Source organism: Enhydra lutris, unplaced genomic scaffold, assembly GCF_002288905.1.
Source record: "Enhydra lutris kenyoni isolate GAN:26980312 unplaced genomic scaffold, ASM228890v2 scaffoldscaffold290, whole genome shotgun sequence".
In the NCBI taxonomy this organism is placed as follows: Eukaryota; Metazoa; Chordata; class Mammalia; order Carnivora; family Mustelidae; genus Enhydra; species Enhydra lutris.
Window position 1 is genome coordinate 2931 of NW_019154374.1, and position 17073 is coordinate 20003.

At 43.6% G+C, this 17073-nt stretch overlaps 1 protein-coding gene across 1 annotated transcript; it reads left to right on the forward strand.

Moving 5' to 3' along the window:
• The first annotated feature begins 3786 nt into the window (after window positions 1–3786).
• LOC111140241 (zinc finger protein 883-like) lies at window positions 3787–17004 on the forward strand. Its single transcript, XM_022492562.1, has 4 exons — window positions 3787–3801; window positions 7217–7343; window positions 8056–8148; window positions 15341–17004. Exons 1-4 carry the CDS (start codon window positions 3787–3789, stop codon window positions 17002–17004), a joined length of 1899 nt encoding a protein of 632 aa, XP_022348270.1.
• Window positions 17005–17073: the final 69 nt, after the last annotated feature.

Sequence of the window (17073 nt, forward strand, 5' to 3'; positions counted from 1 at the left end):
TCTTTTGCCTGTGTTGTGGAGAGCATGTCTTCAGAAGATGCTTAATTGAGATTAGACCGATGGAAAGCCAGTGGGTATTAAGACATTTAGCACAGGGATGGGGGAATTCAATCTAAGTGAAATTTGAGGAAGGCATCATCCTTTGAGAGAAGGACAAGACCTATTAAAAGGAAATGTGAGGAACTCTTTTCCATGTGGGGAGGGACCTGGAGGTGGCTCCCTTTAGTCACTGCAAAGGCACAGGCAGCTCTTGCTGGTATCAGTTGATGAATACATGTCATGGGGAGAAGATATGGCTAATGTGGTTTTCTCAGGAGTGGGGAAGTTCTGCCTTATCATGATGATTTGATCGACCTCCTGCGTCTTCCTGAGGACTAATGCTGTTGGATGTCAGTGATGACTGTACTTTCCCTGACTAGATCCATGACAACAGATGGAGGAGGGTGTTTGATGATGCAATCATGTGGGCAGCTTTAAGATGTCATGTGGTAGAATAGATGTTTGAGATGAAGAAGACTTCTGGACAGTGGAATGAGCTGGATTGGCTGGGCATATGCTGTGGTTGCTCCCTAGTTTCCCAGGTAGGTAACCCCAGTCAAGGTCAGATCCAGTGTGGTTGGGAGATCCTTCAGGGAAGCTACTTCACTGCTGTGCTGAACCTTCTTCCCTTCATCAGTGCCATCATGAATGTAGTACTAGGGGTGTCTGGGTGGCTCAGTCATTAAGTGTCTGCATTAGGCTCAGGTCATGAGCCCTGCATTGGGCTCCCTGCTCAGTGGTGAATTGGTTTCTCTCTCTCCTCTGCCCATCACCACCCAGCACCACAAGTGCCTCTCTCATTCTCTCAAATAAAATGTATTTCTTAGAGATTTTATTTATTTATTTGACAGAGAGAGGGAGTTCACTAGTAGGCAGAGTGAGAAGGGAAAGCTTGCTCCCTTTAGAGCAGAGAGCCTGACGTGGGGCTCAATCCCAGGACCCTGAGATCATGAGACAAAGGTAGAAGCCGAATACTCTGAGTCTCCCAGGCACCCCAGCAGTTGATACAGATAGGGTTGCCTAGGGGCACCTGCGTGGCTCAGTGGGTTAAAGCCTCTGCCTTCGACTCAGGTCATGATCCCAGTGTCCTGAGATCAAGCCCAGCATGGGGCTCTCTGCTCAGCAGTGAGCCTGCTCCCCACCCCCACCCCGCCTCTGCCTCTTGTGCCTACTGCTCTGCATAGTTGTGATCTCTCTCTCTCTGTCATATAATTAAACAAAATCTTAAAAAAATTTTAAAAAAGACTTGCCTACCTAGAACAGACACATGAAAAAATGTTCACCATCATTAACCATAAGGGAGATTCAAATCAAAACCACATTGGGATACCACCTTACACCAGTTAGAATGGCCAAAATTAACAAGACAGGAAACTCCAACGGTTAGAGGATATGGAGAAAGGGGAACCCTCTTACAGTGTTGGTGGGAATGCAGGTTGGTACAGCTACATTGGAAAACAGTGTGGAGATTTCTTGAGAAATTAGAAATAGAGCTTTCCTATGACCCTGCAATTGCACTCCTGGGCATATACCCCAAAGATACAGACATAGGGGAAAGAAGGGCCATCTGTACCCCAATGTTCATAGCAGCCATGGCTACAGTCACCAAAGTGCGCAAAGAGCCAAGATGACCTTCAACTCATGAATGGACAAAGAGGATGTGGTCCATATATACATATATATATATATATATATATATATGTATACAGTGATGTATACATTGTCCATATATACAATGGTCCATATATACAATGGTGTATTATGCCTCCATCAGAAAGGACGAATATCCAACTTTTCTATCAACGTGGTCAGGACTGGAGGAGATTATGCTGAGTGAACTAAGTCAAGCAGAGAGAGTCAATTATACGATTTCACTTATTTGTGGAGCATAAGGAATACCACGGAGGACATTGCATGACGCAGAGGAGAAGTAGTCGGGGGGCATCAGAAGGGGAGATGAAGCATGAGAGACTGTGGTTTCTGAGAAACAAACTGAGGGTTTTGGAGGGGGTGGGTGGGACGTTGGCTGAGCCTGGTGGTGGGTATTAAGGAGGGCACATATATAGTCTTTCCTTTCTCCTCTGAATACAATCCCCTCCTTGGAAATTCTAAATCCCACTCCTCCTACTTAAGTCATCGCGACACAGAAGACTCACCTTCTCTTTGAGCCTCATGTCTTTCTCATGCCCATACTTAAGAACTTGTTTTTTTGTGTTTGTGCATGAAACTGTCTGACGTCATTGAGAACAGTGCAGGAAAAGCAAATTTTCCTCTCCTCACATTCATTCTGTTGTGTGAACTGATCTCCAGGCTTCAGACCTGGAACAGAACGTGCAGACAGAGCTGGGGATCAAGGGCAGCCAGAGCTTCATTGCTTTGCCAGCCAAGGAAGCCTCAGCAGGTCGGGCGTGAAACCCGCAGCCCACCCAGAGGAAGGGGCTGGGGGTTTGTAGGAAAATACTGGATTATGTCCGAAATCTAGAGGAATTCTATCTGTGCTGCCAGTGTTGTTAATCATGTTGTCCGGGTGGAACCAATTCCTGAAACAAAGGGCTGAGAAGTGAGAAGAGGTTTGTGGACAAGAGAAAGTTTACTTATTTGGAAATGGAGTCTCACTGACGCATTAATTGCTTTTTTCTTTGTTCAACCTGATGCTTTCCAAGTGGTTTTCATTTCAGTCAGCAAGACAAAGGTTGTAAGAAGACTTCATACTTTACAGTGAGAAACCACTCAGTGTGTTCTGGAATGGCTAAAATAAAGAAAAAGGATACCATCCAATTTTCCTGAGAATGCTGAGAATTAGAATTCTCCTATATCGCTGATGGGAGGGTAAAAAGTAGACGGACTGTGGACAACTGTGTGGCAGGTCCTTATGAACAGAAACACCTACTGAAGGGGACTCTTTGTTACCCAAAAATATGTCTCCTTGGCCTGAGCATTATTTTTGGCTGGTTATTTTGAATCAAAGGCAGATAAAGGAAAAGCTCTGAAATCCTGTGTTACTTTGAAAGAGACATTTGCATTATACAGGAAAGTTCAGTCTGTCAGGTATCTCCCTTTGTGTAGCAGAAAGAGGGAGACAGTGTCAGTCTCCCAAAACTCTGATTTTGGAGAAGGCTGGGCTCGAACTCTGCTCCCAGCCCCAGCCTTGGTTCCCCTGTTTGGCCTGGTCACCTCCCCAGTTCCTTCCCAGCAGGGTCACCTGTGGAGTTTCAGAAAGGATCTCTACTGGCCTCCCCCTCAGATTCTGTCCATTGGTTTGGCCGAAAACAACACTATTGTGTTAATTAAGGACTCCAGGAGATTCTCTGCAAGACCAGGGGGGAGCCCGAGGGCTTTGGGCTTTTGGTGCCTGTCTGAGAGTGGATTTGTGGCTTTGGTCCTGAAGAGGTGACAGAGTCTCTGCTCCATGAGTCTGGGAGGGTCGGGTCCATGCAGCCCTCAGCTCCGATGCTGACGCTGAAGTTGTGAGTGGCGGTGGCAGGGGACCCCTCCCTCCCCACAAAGCAGGTGAGGAAAATGCAGGGATGGGTGTCCTCACGGGAGCTCACAGTTTCTGATCTGCTTCTGACACAAAGGACTGGGAAGTTGGGCCTTTTCTGCATCTCTGAGTCCTGCCCTCGGGCGAGCGGTGTGAGGAGAAGGAGCTCTGTTGCTGGATTTCAGGGCATTTTCTCCTGATGCAGCTGTGATTCCCCCCCAGATACCTCGTGAGGACGAAATCTAGAGGTGGAGTAGAAGGCAGAAATGGCCAGTTCTCAGGTGAGCCTGGTGTCCCCGCGGAGCCGTGTCCTCTGTTTATCCGCAGACCCTCATGTTTAGAAGCTGCAGATGTGGATGCCTCGAATCTGGGTACTTCTCGCTTCTGTGTTCACCTATTTTTAAGATGTGGTCAGAAGTGATACTCACAGTTAGGTCTTTAGACCTATGCTTCTCTATGTCCCAGAGCCTTCTGTCCTGTGTCCCCAACCTGGCTTCGATAGTGCATCAGCCATTGTCACTTTCACTTAAAGTCCCACGAGGAGTGACAATATTGCATTGGTGGCAGATCCAGATGGGAGGGTGTCGAGTCTGAGATTCCTGTGGCTGATGAGGTCTGGTCCTGGGATGTCAGGGAGGGAAATCATTTCGCATTCGGGCTCCTCTGGATTCTCGATCAGCTGTGTGCAGCCGGGGAGTAAGGAAATGCAGACATAAACTCGATGAGTAGGAGTCCAGGAAACTTGGAAACTTTTCATTCTAAGAAAGGGGATGTATGTGTCTTCATCTTTAGCACGTGAAAGAGATACTCTACTTAAAGTCCACTAGAGGAGGGTGCCTGGGGGCTCGGCCAACTAAGGTTGGACTGTTGATTGCAGCTCAGGTCGGGATCCCAGGGTCCTGAACTGGTATCCCCGCTTCTGGTTCTGTGCCCAGAGGGGAGTCCACTTAAAGATTCTCTCCTTCTCCTGCCCTTCCCCATCTCCTCTAAAATACAAATCAATCTTGGGGATCGAGGGTGGTTCAGTTGGTTAAGAGCCTGCTTTCTGCCTTCAGCTCAGGTCGTGATCTTGGGGACCTGAGATTCAGCCCCACATCAGGCTCCCAGGTGGGCAAGGATCCTGCTTCTTCCTCTCCCTCTGATTTTCTGCCTGTTTGTGGTCTCTCTCTCACTCTCTGAAATAAATACAATAATTTTTTCAAAATTTTACTTTTTGTGGCACTGGGTGGCTCAGTGGATTAAGCCTCTGCCTCCACCTTAGGTCATGATCTCAGGGTCTTGGGGTCCAGCCCCACATCGGGCTCCCAGGTGGGCAGGGATCCTGCTTCTTCCTCTCCTCCTGTTCTGCCTGCTTGTGCTCTCTCAGTTGCTTTCTTTGAAATAAATACAGTCTTTGTAAAAAAAAAAAAATTCTTTATTTGTAAGAAAAAGAGTGAGAGCACAAGTAGGGTGTGTTATGGGCAGAGGCAGAAGGCTCCCCACTGAGCAAAGACACTCCCCCACCGCCCCAGTGTAGGAGGCATTCCCAGGACCTTGTGTCTTGGCTTGAGCAGAAGGCTGATGCCCACTGACTGAGCCACCCACTTGCCCCTATAAATATAATCTTTTTTTTTTTTTATAAAATTTTATTTATTTATTTGACAGATGGAGGTCGCAAGTAGGCAGAGAAGCAAGCAGAGAAAGTGGAGGAAGAAGGCTCCCTGCCGAGCAGATAGCCCCATGCGGGGCTGGATCCCAGGACTCTGGGATCATGACCTGAGCCGAAGGCAGAGGCTTTAAGTCACTGAGCCACCCAGGCACCCCTATAAATATAATCTTTAAATAAGAAGAAAATAAAAATAAATCTTAAAAATTCAAAGAAAAGAAAGGAGTAAACTAGCTATTTCTAGCACAGGGACGCTGTGCTGTCTCAGTGTAGTGTCTTTCTCAGTTGCTTGGGGCCCAGACGAGTGTCCACAATTAGCTGGAATTCCACCCAGCAGCACTGCCGGAATTACCCTGCAGCAGGACAAAGGTGGTGGAAATTTCCTGAAGACCTAAGAGATCAGTAGGCAGGGGGGGTGCACAGGAGAGCTTGTCTGCAAGGGGCAGTGTGTGGGGGTTGCTTTTCAGGAGAAGGAAGGTGAGGAGTTCTGGGGAACCTGTGGAACTTGCTCACTTCTGCTCACTGTCCCTGGTTGTCAGAAGCCCATTGGTTCCTTAGGGTCTTGGTAGTTTTGAGGTGGGTCCCCTGCTGGGCCTGTCTGGACTCAGCCAAGTGGTCACTGGGGCCCTTCCTCCACTCCTTTGTTCAAGCCTCCTTGCCTAAAAGCAGCCTCTACAGATCGTATAGTGATTCAGTTGTTTAGGTATAGCTACTGTATTTCCAAAATCAGATTTATATTCTGAAATCCTGTTTTCAGTCCAATGGAAACACCAGTGATGATGTGTTCTTTGATGTGCATTAGGCGCTGATAACATTTGTTTCCATTCAGCTGATGGGAACTTCTTTTATTGACTTGGTGCTGTCTGCCAGATTTTCCCATCATGTACCTATTTTCCCTCCTAATATTTGTAAGGAACGTAGGATACTGAGGAATATGCAGGAACTGTCGCATTTCTGGTGTAAACTATTTCTTCTGTATTTATCTTGTTGGAGGTTCATTCTTTCACTTTCCTTCCTTCCTTCCTTCTTTTAAATGTTTTCTCAGCTGAGAGTGCACTTGAGAGTGATGAAAGGGAAAAAGGGAGAAGCAGATTCCCACTGAGTGGGGAGTTCAACTCAGGGCTCTATCCCAGGAGTTTGAGATCAGGACCTGAGCTGAAGGCAGACCCTTAACCAGCTGAACTATCTGGGTCCCCCTTGCTTGTAGTTTCTGAGGAGGAGAACAAAATCAGAAGAGGTGTGGATAAAATTAATTGTCCTTCAACTTCCAGTCTGTTGATAAATACCTGAGAAAGGCAGAGTAGGACATTCCTCAGGGAACTCACAACTGCCTCAAGGTTAATGTTTTGTTGGATGCAAAAAGCAGCCTTAGCCTAACAATAGACCTCCAGGATCCTGTAATTCCTCTTTAACATATGAAAATTGCTTTGAAAACTTGAACTCCATTCCTCAAATGTAGCTCAGGCACCATCCCTCAAGCTTGGGGCCCATTGATAGATATCTGGAGGGTCTCCTGACTAAAGTGTTAACCAGTGAGTGGCCTCATCAAAACACCAGCTGGGAGGCCCTGAGGGTCCTGGAAACTTGCTTCCAAATTCCTTAGAGCCTCCTGCTATCCCTCACCTGCTCCCCACCTGAAAGCATAGAACCAGTCCTGCTTACAGTCCTCTCCACTTCCGTTAGGACCACAGTGTTTGTACCATGGCTATCTCAACAATTCTTTCTTCATCATTCACTCCAGAAGCCCAGTATTTCACATCAAAACATGTCTAGAATAGCTTGACCATTGGCTCCTCTCCCACATCCCAACACTTTGCACTGGACAAGGAGGGCTGTCACCTCTGTGTAGTGGATAGAGTTGACTTCTGGGAGTGAAAGTTCTCAACCGGGCAGCCCTCTGCCCCATAGGTTTTTCTTTAACTGCACACCCATCTCAGGGAGAAGGAAAGGTCGGATCTGGTTCTAGCTGGTGACATTAACTCCAACTTTCATCTTAGGATACATCGTGAACTGTGTCAATGGCCACTTGGTGACTGTGGTATTTATTACAGGGACTGCTGACCTTCAGGGATGTGGCCATAGAATTCTCTGAGGAAGAGTGGGGACTCCTGACCCACACTCAGCGGCAACTGTACAGGGATGTGATGTTAGAGAGCTACGGACACCTCCTCTTCTTGGGTGAGGAAGATTCCTTCCACATTTCCCAAAGCCCACTCAGGGTTTTATTCCTTCCTGTGAAGACTGTCTTTTTGGATATTTCTCTTGGAATGACTAGAATTCAGATCCAGGCAGAAAGGGAAATAAGTAGTGCTTTGTAGATGGAGAGAAAAATCTTCATGGTGTTTCCTTCTCAGCCTTAGCTTCTCCTTCCTCAAGCAAACATCATTGCTTGTGTAAATGAGTGGCAGTTCTCAACCTTTAGTGACATAAATGGTGCTGCTCACATCTTAAACTGAAATTTCCCCTTCTTATTATCATGTCTACTACTTGGAAGTGTAGGTCAGGATGTGAACAATGGAAATTTCTCTTGTGTATTCTTTTTTTTTTTTTTTGAAGACATTATTTACTTATTTGACAGAGAAGGATGACAGGTAGGCAGAGAAGCAGGCAGAGAGAGAGGGGGGAATTAGGCTCCCCACCAAGCAGAGAGCCTGATGTGTGGCTTGATCCCAGGACCCTGAGATCATGACCTAAGCCAAAGGATGAGGCTTATCACCCTGAGCCACCCAGGTGCCCCGCCTCCTGTGTTTTCTAAAGGGACTGTTGGGGAACAGCTTTTGGGAAACCATTTTCTAGGATTGTACAATATCGTCTCTTCTCTCCTGAACACAAGACTGATGGGAAGTTAGAATTGGCAGCAAGAGTCATTTTCCTTTTTCCTCATAAACAGGTCTCCTGCCAAAGCCAGACCTGATCATGTTTTTGGAGCAAGAGAAGCACCTCTGGGATGTGAAGAGAAAGGAGACCAGAGGCTTCCATTCAGGTAGGTAGGAACAAATGAAGCAGATGACAGAGGGGAGGTCCAAGTCTGAAGGAGGAAGGAAATCCTTGTGTTCAGTAATGCAGTGTTGCTTCATGGGAAATTAATCATGAGCTTTTTCTTCTACTTTCCTCAGAATGTATCAGAATTTAATCCCAAATATTAATTTCATATACAGAGTCTCTCCACATATTTTCAACATCTATGATGTTTATTTATTCAGAAATGAAGATGTTGTTTGTTTCCTCTGTCTTAACCAAATGGACTATAGGGTTACATTCTGTGGAGGAGAATGAATATATTAATACCATAATATATGTCTTTCAAGCTTTTTAAGTGTTCATAAAGTTTTCATTTACAGCTGTTTATGATTGATTTTAATGAGAATACTTTACGATATTATAGTCCATGAAGACATGCCAATCAGTTGCTTGTTTTTCATGGGTACATGGACACAGTTCAAAATTATGGTAATATAGAAGTTTTCCTTTTCTGTCATACATCAGTGTTTTATTTAGAATTTCGTGGGTTGAGTTTTCTCTTATTCTGGTTTGGTAATTTCCTAAGAATGTGCTTCCTTGTCTGGCTCATTCCACGACATTAGCTAGATGTGGGTTGGGTGTTATGTGTGCAGGTTGTTACAGGAAGAGAATTTTCAGCTCCGTACATTTCAAGACCATGTGAGTATAACAAAAAAGAATGAGATTTATCCTTTTTGTTGGTAAATTATGTGTGTTTTTGTCTTTAGTTTGTATGTCGCACATATATACTATGTCACCCTTACTTTTTGTCTCCTTGGTGAGTGGTCAGTGAATGTTGTACCATGTCTAGGTGAGTTGTCATCCACATAGAATTAATTTCTTCATGTATTTGTGGGTGAATTTTTATTCTCTGCATGAGAGAAAGACTTTTTTGAATTCAGAGTAATTTTCAAATATTTTATACTTCTGTATCATATTTTGGTATGAAATACAAAAGATATACTTTATCTAATTGATTGTAGGATTAATACCCATGATATGTCTTGGTACCTTTGTCATTGAGTTATGCATCTTCTATGAGTATTTTCATTGTGGTTACCTTAGGGATTCGTTAAAACAACTTAGCTGTAAAACGAATTTTTTATTTTTATTTTTTAATAGATTTTATTTACTTATTTGACAGAGATCACAAGTGCAGAGAGGTAGGCAGGGAAAGGGGGGGAAGCAGGCTCCCCACTGAGCAGAGAGCCCGGGGTGGGTCTCGATCCCAGGACCCTGAGATCCTGAACTGAACCGAAGGCAGAGGCTCAACTGACTGAACCACCCAGGTGCCCTGAAACAAACCTTTTTAAAAACTCAGTGTCAATTATATAGAAAACTCTTCTTCCTGTCTCCACACCTGCACACCCTCCCGAATTTGTTACCAACATCACAAATTCTTTTATGTTGTATACTTTATGACCTACACTTGTAGGTCATATAGATTTTTTTTTATTTTTATTTTTCCAAAACAAAGCTCTGTAGCAGAAATAAACGTGACTAGTATCTCATTACAACACAGCAGGTTTGTGTAATTGTCTACATATTTATGTTCAGTGGAGAGCTCTGTGTTCTCATGTGGTTGCAGTTTCTGGGTAGAATCCTTTTATGTCATCTAGAAAGACTTCCTTTAATGGTTTTTGTGGGACAGATCTACTGGTAAGCTTAGAGGGGTTTTTACTTGGGAATGTCTTCGTTTCTGCCTCTTTAGAAAAGAATTTTGCTCGGTAAAGTATTGTTGGTGGCTATTTTTTAATCTTTGAGTACCTGAGTATGTTATGCTGGGCCCATTCCTTTTTGGACTGCTGAGAATCCTACTAGTGATATTATAGGAGCTCTTGCACAAGATGAAGTGGATTTGCCATTGTGTTTCATTTTAGATTTATTTATTTGACAGAGAGAGATCACAAGTAGTTGAAGAGGCAGGTAGGGGGAAGCAGGCTCCCTGGTGAGCAGAGAGCTGGATTTGGGGCTCCATCCCAGGACCCTGAGATCATGACCTGAGCCAAAGGCAGGGGCTTAACCCACTGAGCCACCCAGGTGCCCCTGTCATTGTGTTTCAAAAGTCTCTCTTCATCTGTGGTGTTTGATGGGTTAATTACGACATGTCATGAGTCGTCCCATTCTTTGTATGAGGTCTGCTGTATATACCATAGTTTTATAAGGAAGTAATTGGAAGAAATTAAATATGAAGGCAATCATAATGAAAAGACATTTACTGTAGTGCACTGGATTTATATCAAGCAAACTTCTCTGTGTATAAGTGGACCATTACTGATGAAAAGCACGTTATTCAGTGGTTAACTGTGTTTGTTAGTAGACCTGAAAGGATTCAGGGGCAGATGGATCTCTAGAGAGAGACAATTATTTTCAGTGTGATTCCTTTTTTCCTTTGACTCTATTTTGTATATGCAGATGGGTTTCCAAAGAAAACCAGAGTAGCAGAAGTTTCATCAGATAAACTAGTCTTTTATCTTTTGTTTATACTGCTTTGATATCAGGGTACTGCTAACCTCACAGAATGGTTTTGAGTATATTTCTCTATTTCAAAATTATAAGATTTTCTTTATTGCTATGATTTTGATAAGGATTGTCATGAATGGTTTTTGTAAATGTTAATTTCTTTTTCTTGTCCTGAGCCATGGCTCACCATCTAATACCCAGAGTTCTACCTAATGATCTCTAATTGAACAAAGTCACTACAAATATAATGATAAGCCACAGCTACACAATTCTCAAGGACTATCGATCAAATTTTACACTGTATGTTTCTCCTGTTGTTTTGTGAGCATAGAGAGCACAAGGAGAGTTTTAGGGTTTTGATCTGCACAGAATGCAATGTGTCATATTAAGCTAAAGATAGATTTTGAAGTCCCAGAACTAAGTAGGAAGAAGCACGTGTACATACATACGTGAGTGTACCTATATCTTCAGAAGGAAAAGGAATCTTGGTTCAAACCAGGTCATTTCCAAGTTTGAAAACCGATGATTTCCTAGCAGGTAAAGAGATTCTGGATTCATAATAGAAATAGTTTTCTCTGATTGTATTGAAATTATGCTTACTACATCTCATGTATCTTAGTTTGAGAATCCCCCCATGTGAATCGTCTCTTACATAACTAGGTTTTACTCCTGTAGGATCTACTCTGTTTTCCTTATTCCTGTGTTGACCTGTTGCTTACCTATCTTGATAGAGATTTTAACAAGAGTTTCCATGGAATGACATGGTATTCAACATTTAATTTAAATGTGAGAGTAATTCTCAAGGGGGCATTATAAATTCCTTTAGTTAAATTGAGACATCACTCCTTCCTTTGTGATTGGAGAAGTAAGAGTTCCTTAGTTGTTATTCTTTTCCCTTCTAGGAAGTGATGTCATCCATGTTGGTCACTTCAGTGTCAGCACTTATTAGGTAAAAACATGGAGACTTCATGAATCATGGTATTTGTTTTTGTTTTTCTTTTCTTTTTTTCTTTTTCTTTTTTTTTACATTTATTTTAAGGAAACAAAGATGGAACAGGGCTGGGTGCTGACTGGTTGTTCTAACTTAAACAGAACACAGTGTTCTGTAAGGAGTGATGAGGCAGCCCAGTGGAAGAGCTGAAACAGATATAGGCTGAAACATTGACCTGAATTCTTCATCTGGGGAGAGGACCCCTGTCCAAGGCTACACTACTGACTCTGAATCTAGAAAGAAAAATTGTACTTCCTTTCTTCCCAAATCCTGTCCAGTTCTTGTGTTTCATCTCTATTTTGGTGATGGAGGCATCACAGCTGACTTTCCCTCCTGTGTTCTGGAAACCTTGTTGTCACTGTACTCCCCCTCCCACCTAAGCCAGGCAGGCCCTTGCCTACCCTTAGGAGTAGCTTGGAGTTTTCTAGTGCCATTGTAAATGGTTGATAACAGGATCATGTGAGGCTTATGTGGGTATTAAATACAATGTTGTCACCACTGCACTGGGAAGAGAAGCAAAAATCCATCACTGGGCAACAGGATTAGTTTAGGCATTTGGCACTGGAAGTTGTGAGGACAGATAAAACATGATGTTGTGACAGTTTGAGAGGAAGGTAAGTGCTATGGAAATGAAATATGGTAAACTCTTGAAATGTGAACAAAGATGTGGTAGAGAGGTCCCTTTGGTCACTGCAAGGCCTTAGGAAGCTATTCATAATGAGACAGAGAAGCATTCCTGGGAAATGTGGCTGTCTGGGACATGTGAAGCTTTTTTCATGATGTAATGTATTCCCTGCTGGTCCTGAGGACCAGTTGCTATTGGATGACAGAGATAATTGTACTCTTTGAGGCCCAGATGCATGGAGTGTGTGGAGAGGGGGTATTAGTTGATTTAAACATGGTGGGCATAGCTTAAAAGATGTCACATGACAGAGTAGATGTTGAAGACGAAGAAGGCTACTGGACACTAAGAGTGAGAACCAGCCAGGTGTGTATTGCAGTTCCACAAAGCATTGGTATCCCAGGAATATAACCCAACATAGGTCTGATCCAGGGTAGATGGGTGACCTTGCAAGCATGATGACCTGTGGTTGGCAGTGCCCTCCCTCACTTCCACTCAGTCCTGGGGTGAATCTATCCTGTGCTCTGATCCATGTGCAAGGCACTGATTCATTGAGAAGTCAGTCACCAATTACCAGCAGTGACAATTTCTGCTTCAGACAGCCTTCCCAACATTTGGGGTAGCTGTCCCTATGTTGTTTCAGAGCCCACGCTATCCCTACACCCCTCTTGACCTGACTGAAAAGAGGACTTGTATGAGTTATAGAGACAGATAACATTCAAGTTGGGTAGCATGGTATGCTCATATTGAACATGGGATCAGTTGAAGGATAATACATTTTTCAGTACCTGTTCTGCTGTGGTCAGCAATATCATGAAAGCCTGTTGTGTACATGCAGAAAAGAAGGTGGATATTTGGATATTTATATATCTAGTGAGTTGGTAGATGCTCAGGTCTTCTGAAATAGCCCAGACAACCTCAAGTATAACCTGATTTTTACATGTCGTCTTTCTGGGATTGTCCACCCCCAGCCATGTGCTTATACTTGAATTTTGTTGGCCCCAGGATAACTGCCCAGCACCAGAGAGCAATCCATGTTTCTTGCAGCAAAGGAGACAGTGTAAATCTCATAGGACATAGGGAATTTGATTTGAACCATTTCTGTTCTCATTCAGGGAAAGCCTTCCTCCCCAAGGCAGCACTCTTTCTACGCCATTGACCAGAACTATCACAGGGGCCAGTCTATGCTGAAACACATAACTGTAGCAGAGGTGGATGTGGAAGATGTTTTTGAATGTCTCTTCTTTGAATTCTTTCGCAGTGTCTGGCACAAAGGCAGTGACACTTTGCCCTGAAACTATCTAGCTGTTTCAAGGAAGCCCTAAAATTGAGAGTGTCCTTCAAGTTAGTGCATGCGGATTTTCCACTGCCTGCACTGGCATCCTGGTGAAGAGCTGCTTAAGCCTGCAATTGTTTATGATCTTCCAATAAAAATAGTCAAATACAGATTTATCGTGAGAATGCTATATTCAATACTATATAATCTATAACATATATTAATGTCTTCATGCATTTCTTAACTTAAAAAAGTATTTACATAAGTTCCAGATCAGTTTAAAATAAAGAAAAGATCTATTCATTTATTTTACAGAAAGCTCAGGTGAGAGGCAGGGGCAGGGCAGAGGGAGAGGGAATCTCAAAGTGACTCCCTAGTGAGTTTGAAGCCTGACACAGGGCTCAATCTCAGGACCCTGAGACTGAGATCATGACCTGATCTGAAATGAAGAGTTGGAAGTTTAACCCACTAAGCACCCAGGAGCCCCAGTTTGTTTGTTTGTTTTTAAAGAATCATTTACTTTAGAGCACACTAGTGAGTAGAGTGAAGACACAGAGAGAGAGAATCCTGAAGCCGATTCGCTGCTGAGGGGAGAGCTGATGACGTGATCGAACACAGGACCCTGACATCATGAACTGAGCTGTAACAAAGAGTGGCCGTTTGACCAACTGAGCCACCCCAGAACCCTTGTCCCCATTCACCTAAATTTGGATTGCTTTCATTCAGGAACGTGAACTAAGGTGTGTCTGGGGTGATCTCAGCTCAGTGCTTGGTCAGTGCTGATGGCTTGGTTTTCTCCCCAGAAGCCTGTAAGAAAAGCTCTGAGGTTGTCTAGGGTCTCTGTTCAGGCTTCTAATGGCGCAGGAATGGAGGCTAGCATCAGCCATGGGAAGTGACTTAGAACGTGCATAGCTACCCAGACAGAGAACAGAGAATGTTCTAGTTCAAAGCATTGGCTGGACACCCAAGTCAGTCACAGGTGCTGACAGTTCTCCTTAGCCAGGTAGGTTCATCTACACAGGAGAATAGGCAATCAGTGGACATTGTGTGTAATGGACTCCCACCCACACTGACAGCTTTTGGGTGAAAGATTTCTACCATGACTTTGGATGAATGCTACTTTGTTAGGTTCACAGAGTAGCCAGGAATGTGTCTTTGGTGCTACAGTGTGCATCTTGGGTATCTTCCAGACCTTTGAAGCTGGCCCTATGGCCAATGGTTGGAAGATCTTAAAGTCAGACCTTCCAGGTACATTGACTTTGGGGTTTACCCTGCATGTGACTGTACAGCAGTGCCAGGTGAGCAGCAAAAGATCATGAAGGAAAATGTATCTGTACTGTGGTGGATATCTGAGCCAAATCATACATGTGCCTTATACAGTATTGTCACTCTTCCTTGAAGTCATATGGTGACCTTGTGATCTGTGTGAGCGTTTCCTTGATTGATGTTTTAGTTATAATGGTCATTCCACTCATATTTGCATATAAGAAGGCTTGGTAGTGTAGTGATAGCATCTTGATCTTGGGTCGAGGACAGATGAGTTTATTGTACAGGAAAAAAAAAACATATTGTACATGTTAGAGATACATGAGAGTGATTTCTGCTACACTGTGACCATATCACAGAATTATCTATTAGGATATATGGTCAATACGTTGTGTGCCATGTTATGTATCTATGGAGAAATGAGGTCCTCATGACTCCTTGTCAGCCATCTTTCTGACATTGTCTGTTTCACTTGATGTTTCTGCATTAGAAGTCTTCAGTATATTCTTCTGAATGTAGTAAGTGCAATGGTTTTACTTTTATTTGGTATCTTTCAGCTGTATCTTCACATGACACCCAGAGTTTCCTGCTAAAGCGGAGCATAGAAGGTTTTTTCCAGAATGGATCAAATCCCAGATACAAACATAGTGCTGTTGAGATTTTATACTTACGCACAAACTGGGACAATGATGGGGAGAGTGAAGGGGATCAGAGAAATCCTGGACGATACACCCAAACCAAGGCAATTGCCCTTAATGAGAATCTCACTGCCCCAAATGGTGAAGGAAATAAAGCGCTGTGGAAAACCTTGCTTTTTAAGTCAACTGTTTCTGCAGAGCAGTGTGTTTCTGTCAGCACAAGCTCCAATCAAATATTCAATCATAGCTATTCGTGGACAGACCATTTGGCAGATCTGGAAGGTAGCCTAGTCCATGCTGAAAATAATGATGTGAGCCATTTGGAAAATAGGACTGGCCTGACCTTAAGTCAGAGATTTAGAAATGAAGAACAAAGTGCTCAGTGGGATCCATTTGAGAGGCGCTTCACTGAGGAGTCGACCCTCCAGAATGACCAGAGGCTTTTCACTGGAGACAGAATTACTCAATGCACTGAATCTCAGAAAACACTGAACCAGGACTCCAGTGTTTACCAATGTGTCAAGGCTCGGTATGCAGAGAACCATTATGAATATGATAAATGTGGGGAAGGATTTCATCCAAGCTCTAACCTCAGTATACATAATGGTCACCATTTGGTAGACAGTCCTCATAAAGATAATGAATGTGGGAAAGCTCATAACCAGTCCTCCAGTGTTGGTGATCATCAGAGAATTCACAAGGGAAAAAATGCATTCAGTTCTAATAAACCAGGGACCATGTTTAGTCAGTCATCAAGCCTGAACATCAATGAGATAATCCCTTGGGGAAAGGAAACTTACATCTTTAAGGAATGTGGTAAATCCTTTGACTGCCACTCAACACTATCTCAACATCAGCGAATGCATACTGGAGAAAAAGTATACAAATGTGAAGAAGGTGGTCAAACCTTTAAGGACTGTTCGTCAAAAAATGGACATTCGCAGATCTATTCTGGAGAGAAACCCTACAAATGTCAAGAATGTGGCAAGGCTTTTAACAATCACTCAGGTCTTAATAGACATCGCAGAATTCATAATAGAGAGAAACCTTACCAATGTCATGAATGTGGCAAGAGCTTTAACAAGCGCCCAGCCCTTCTTCAACATCGCAGAATTCATAGTGGAGAGAAACTTTACCAATGTCAAGAATGTGGAAAAGCCTTTTGTGACAGGTCAACCCTTACTCAACATCACAGAACTCATACTGGAGAGAAACCTTACCAATGTCACGAATGTGGCAAGGCCTTTACCTGGAGGTCAAATCGTTCTCGGCACCACAAAACTCATAGTGGAGAGAAACCTTACCAATGTCAAGAATGTGGCAAGGCCTTTTTTGACCGGTCAGCCCTTAATGAACATCACAGAACTCATACTGGAGAGAAACCTTACCAATGTCAGGAATGTGGCAAGGCCTTTAGCCACAGCTCAGTCCTTGTTAAACATTACAGAACTCATACTGGAGAGAAACCTTACCAATGTCAAGAATGTGGCAAGGCCTTTTGTGACAGGTCATCCCTTACTCAACATCACAGAACTCATACTGGAGAGAAACCTTACCAATGTCAGGAATGTGGCAAGGCCTAGTGAGTGGCCTCATCAAAACACCAGCTGGGAGGCCCTGAGGGTCCTGGAAACTTGCTTCCAAATTCCTTA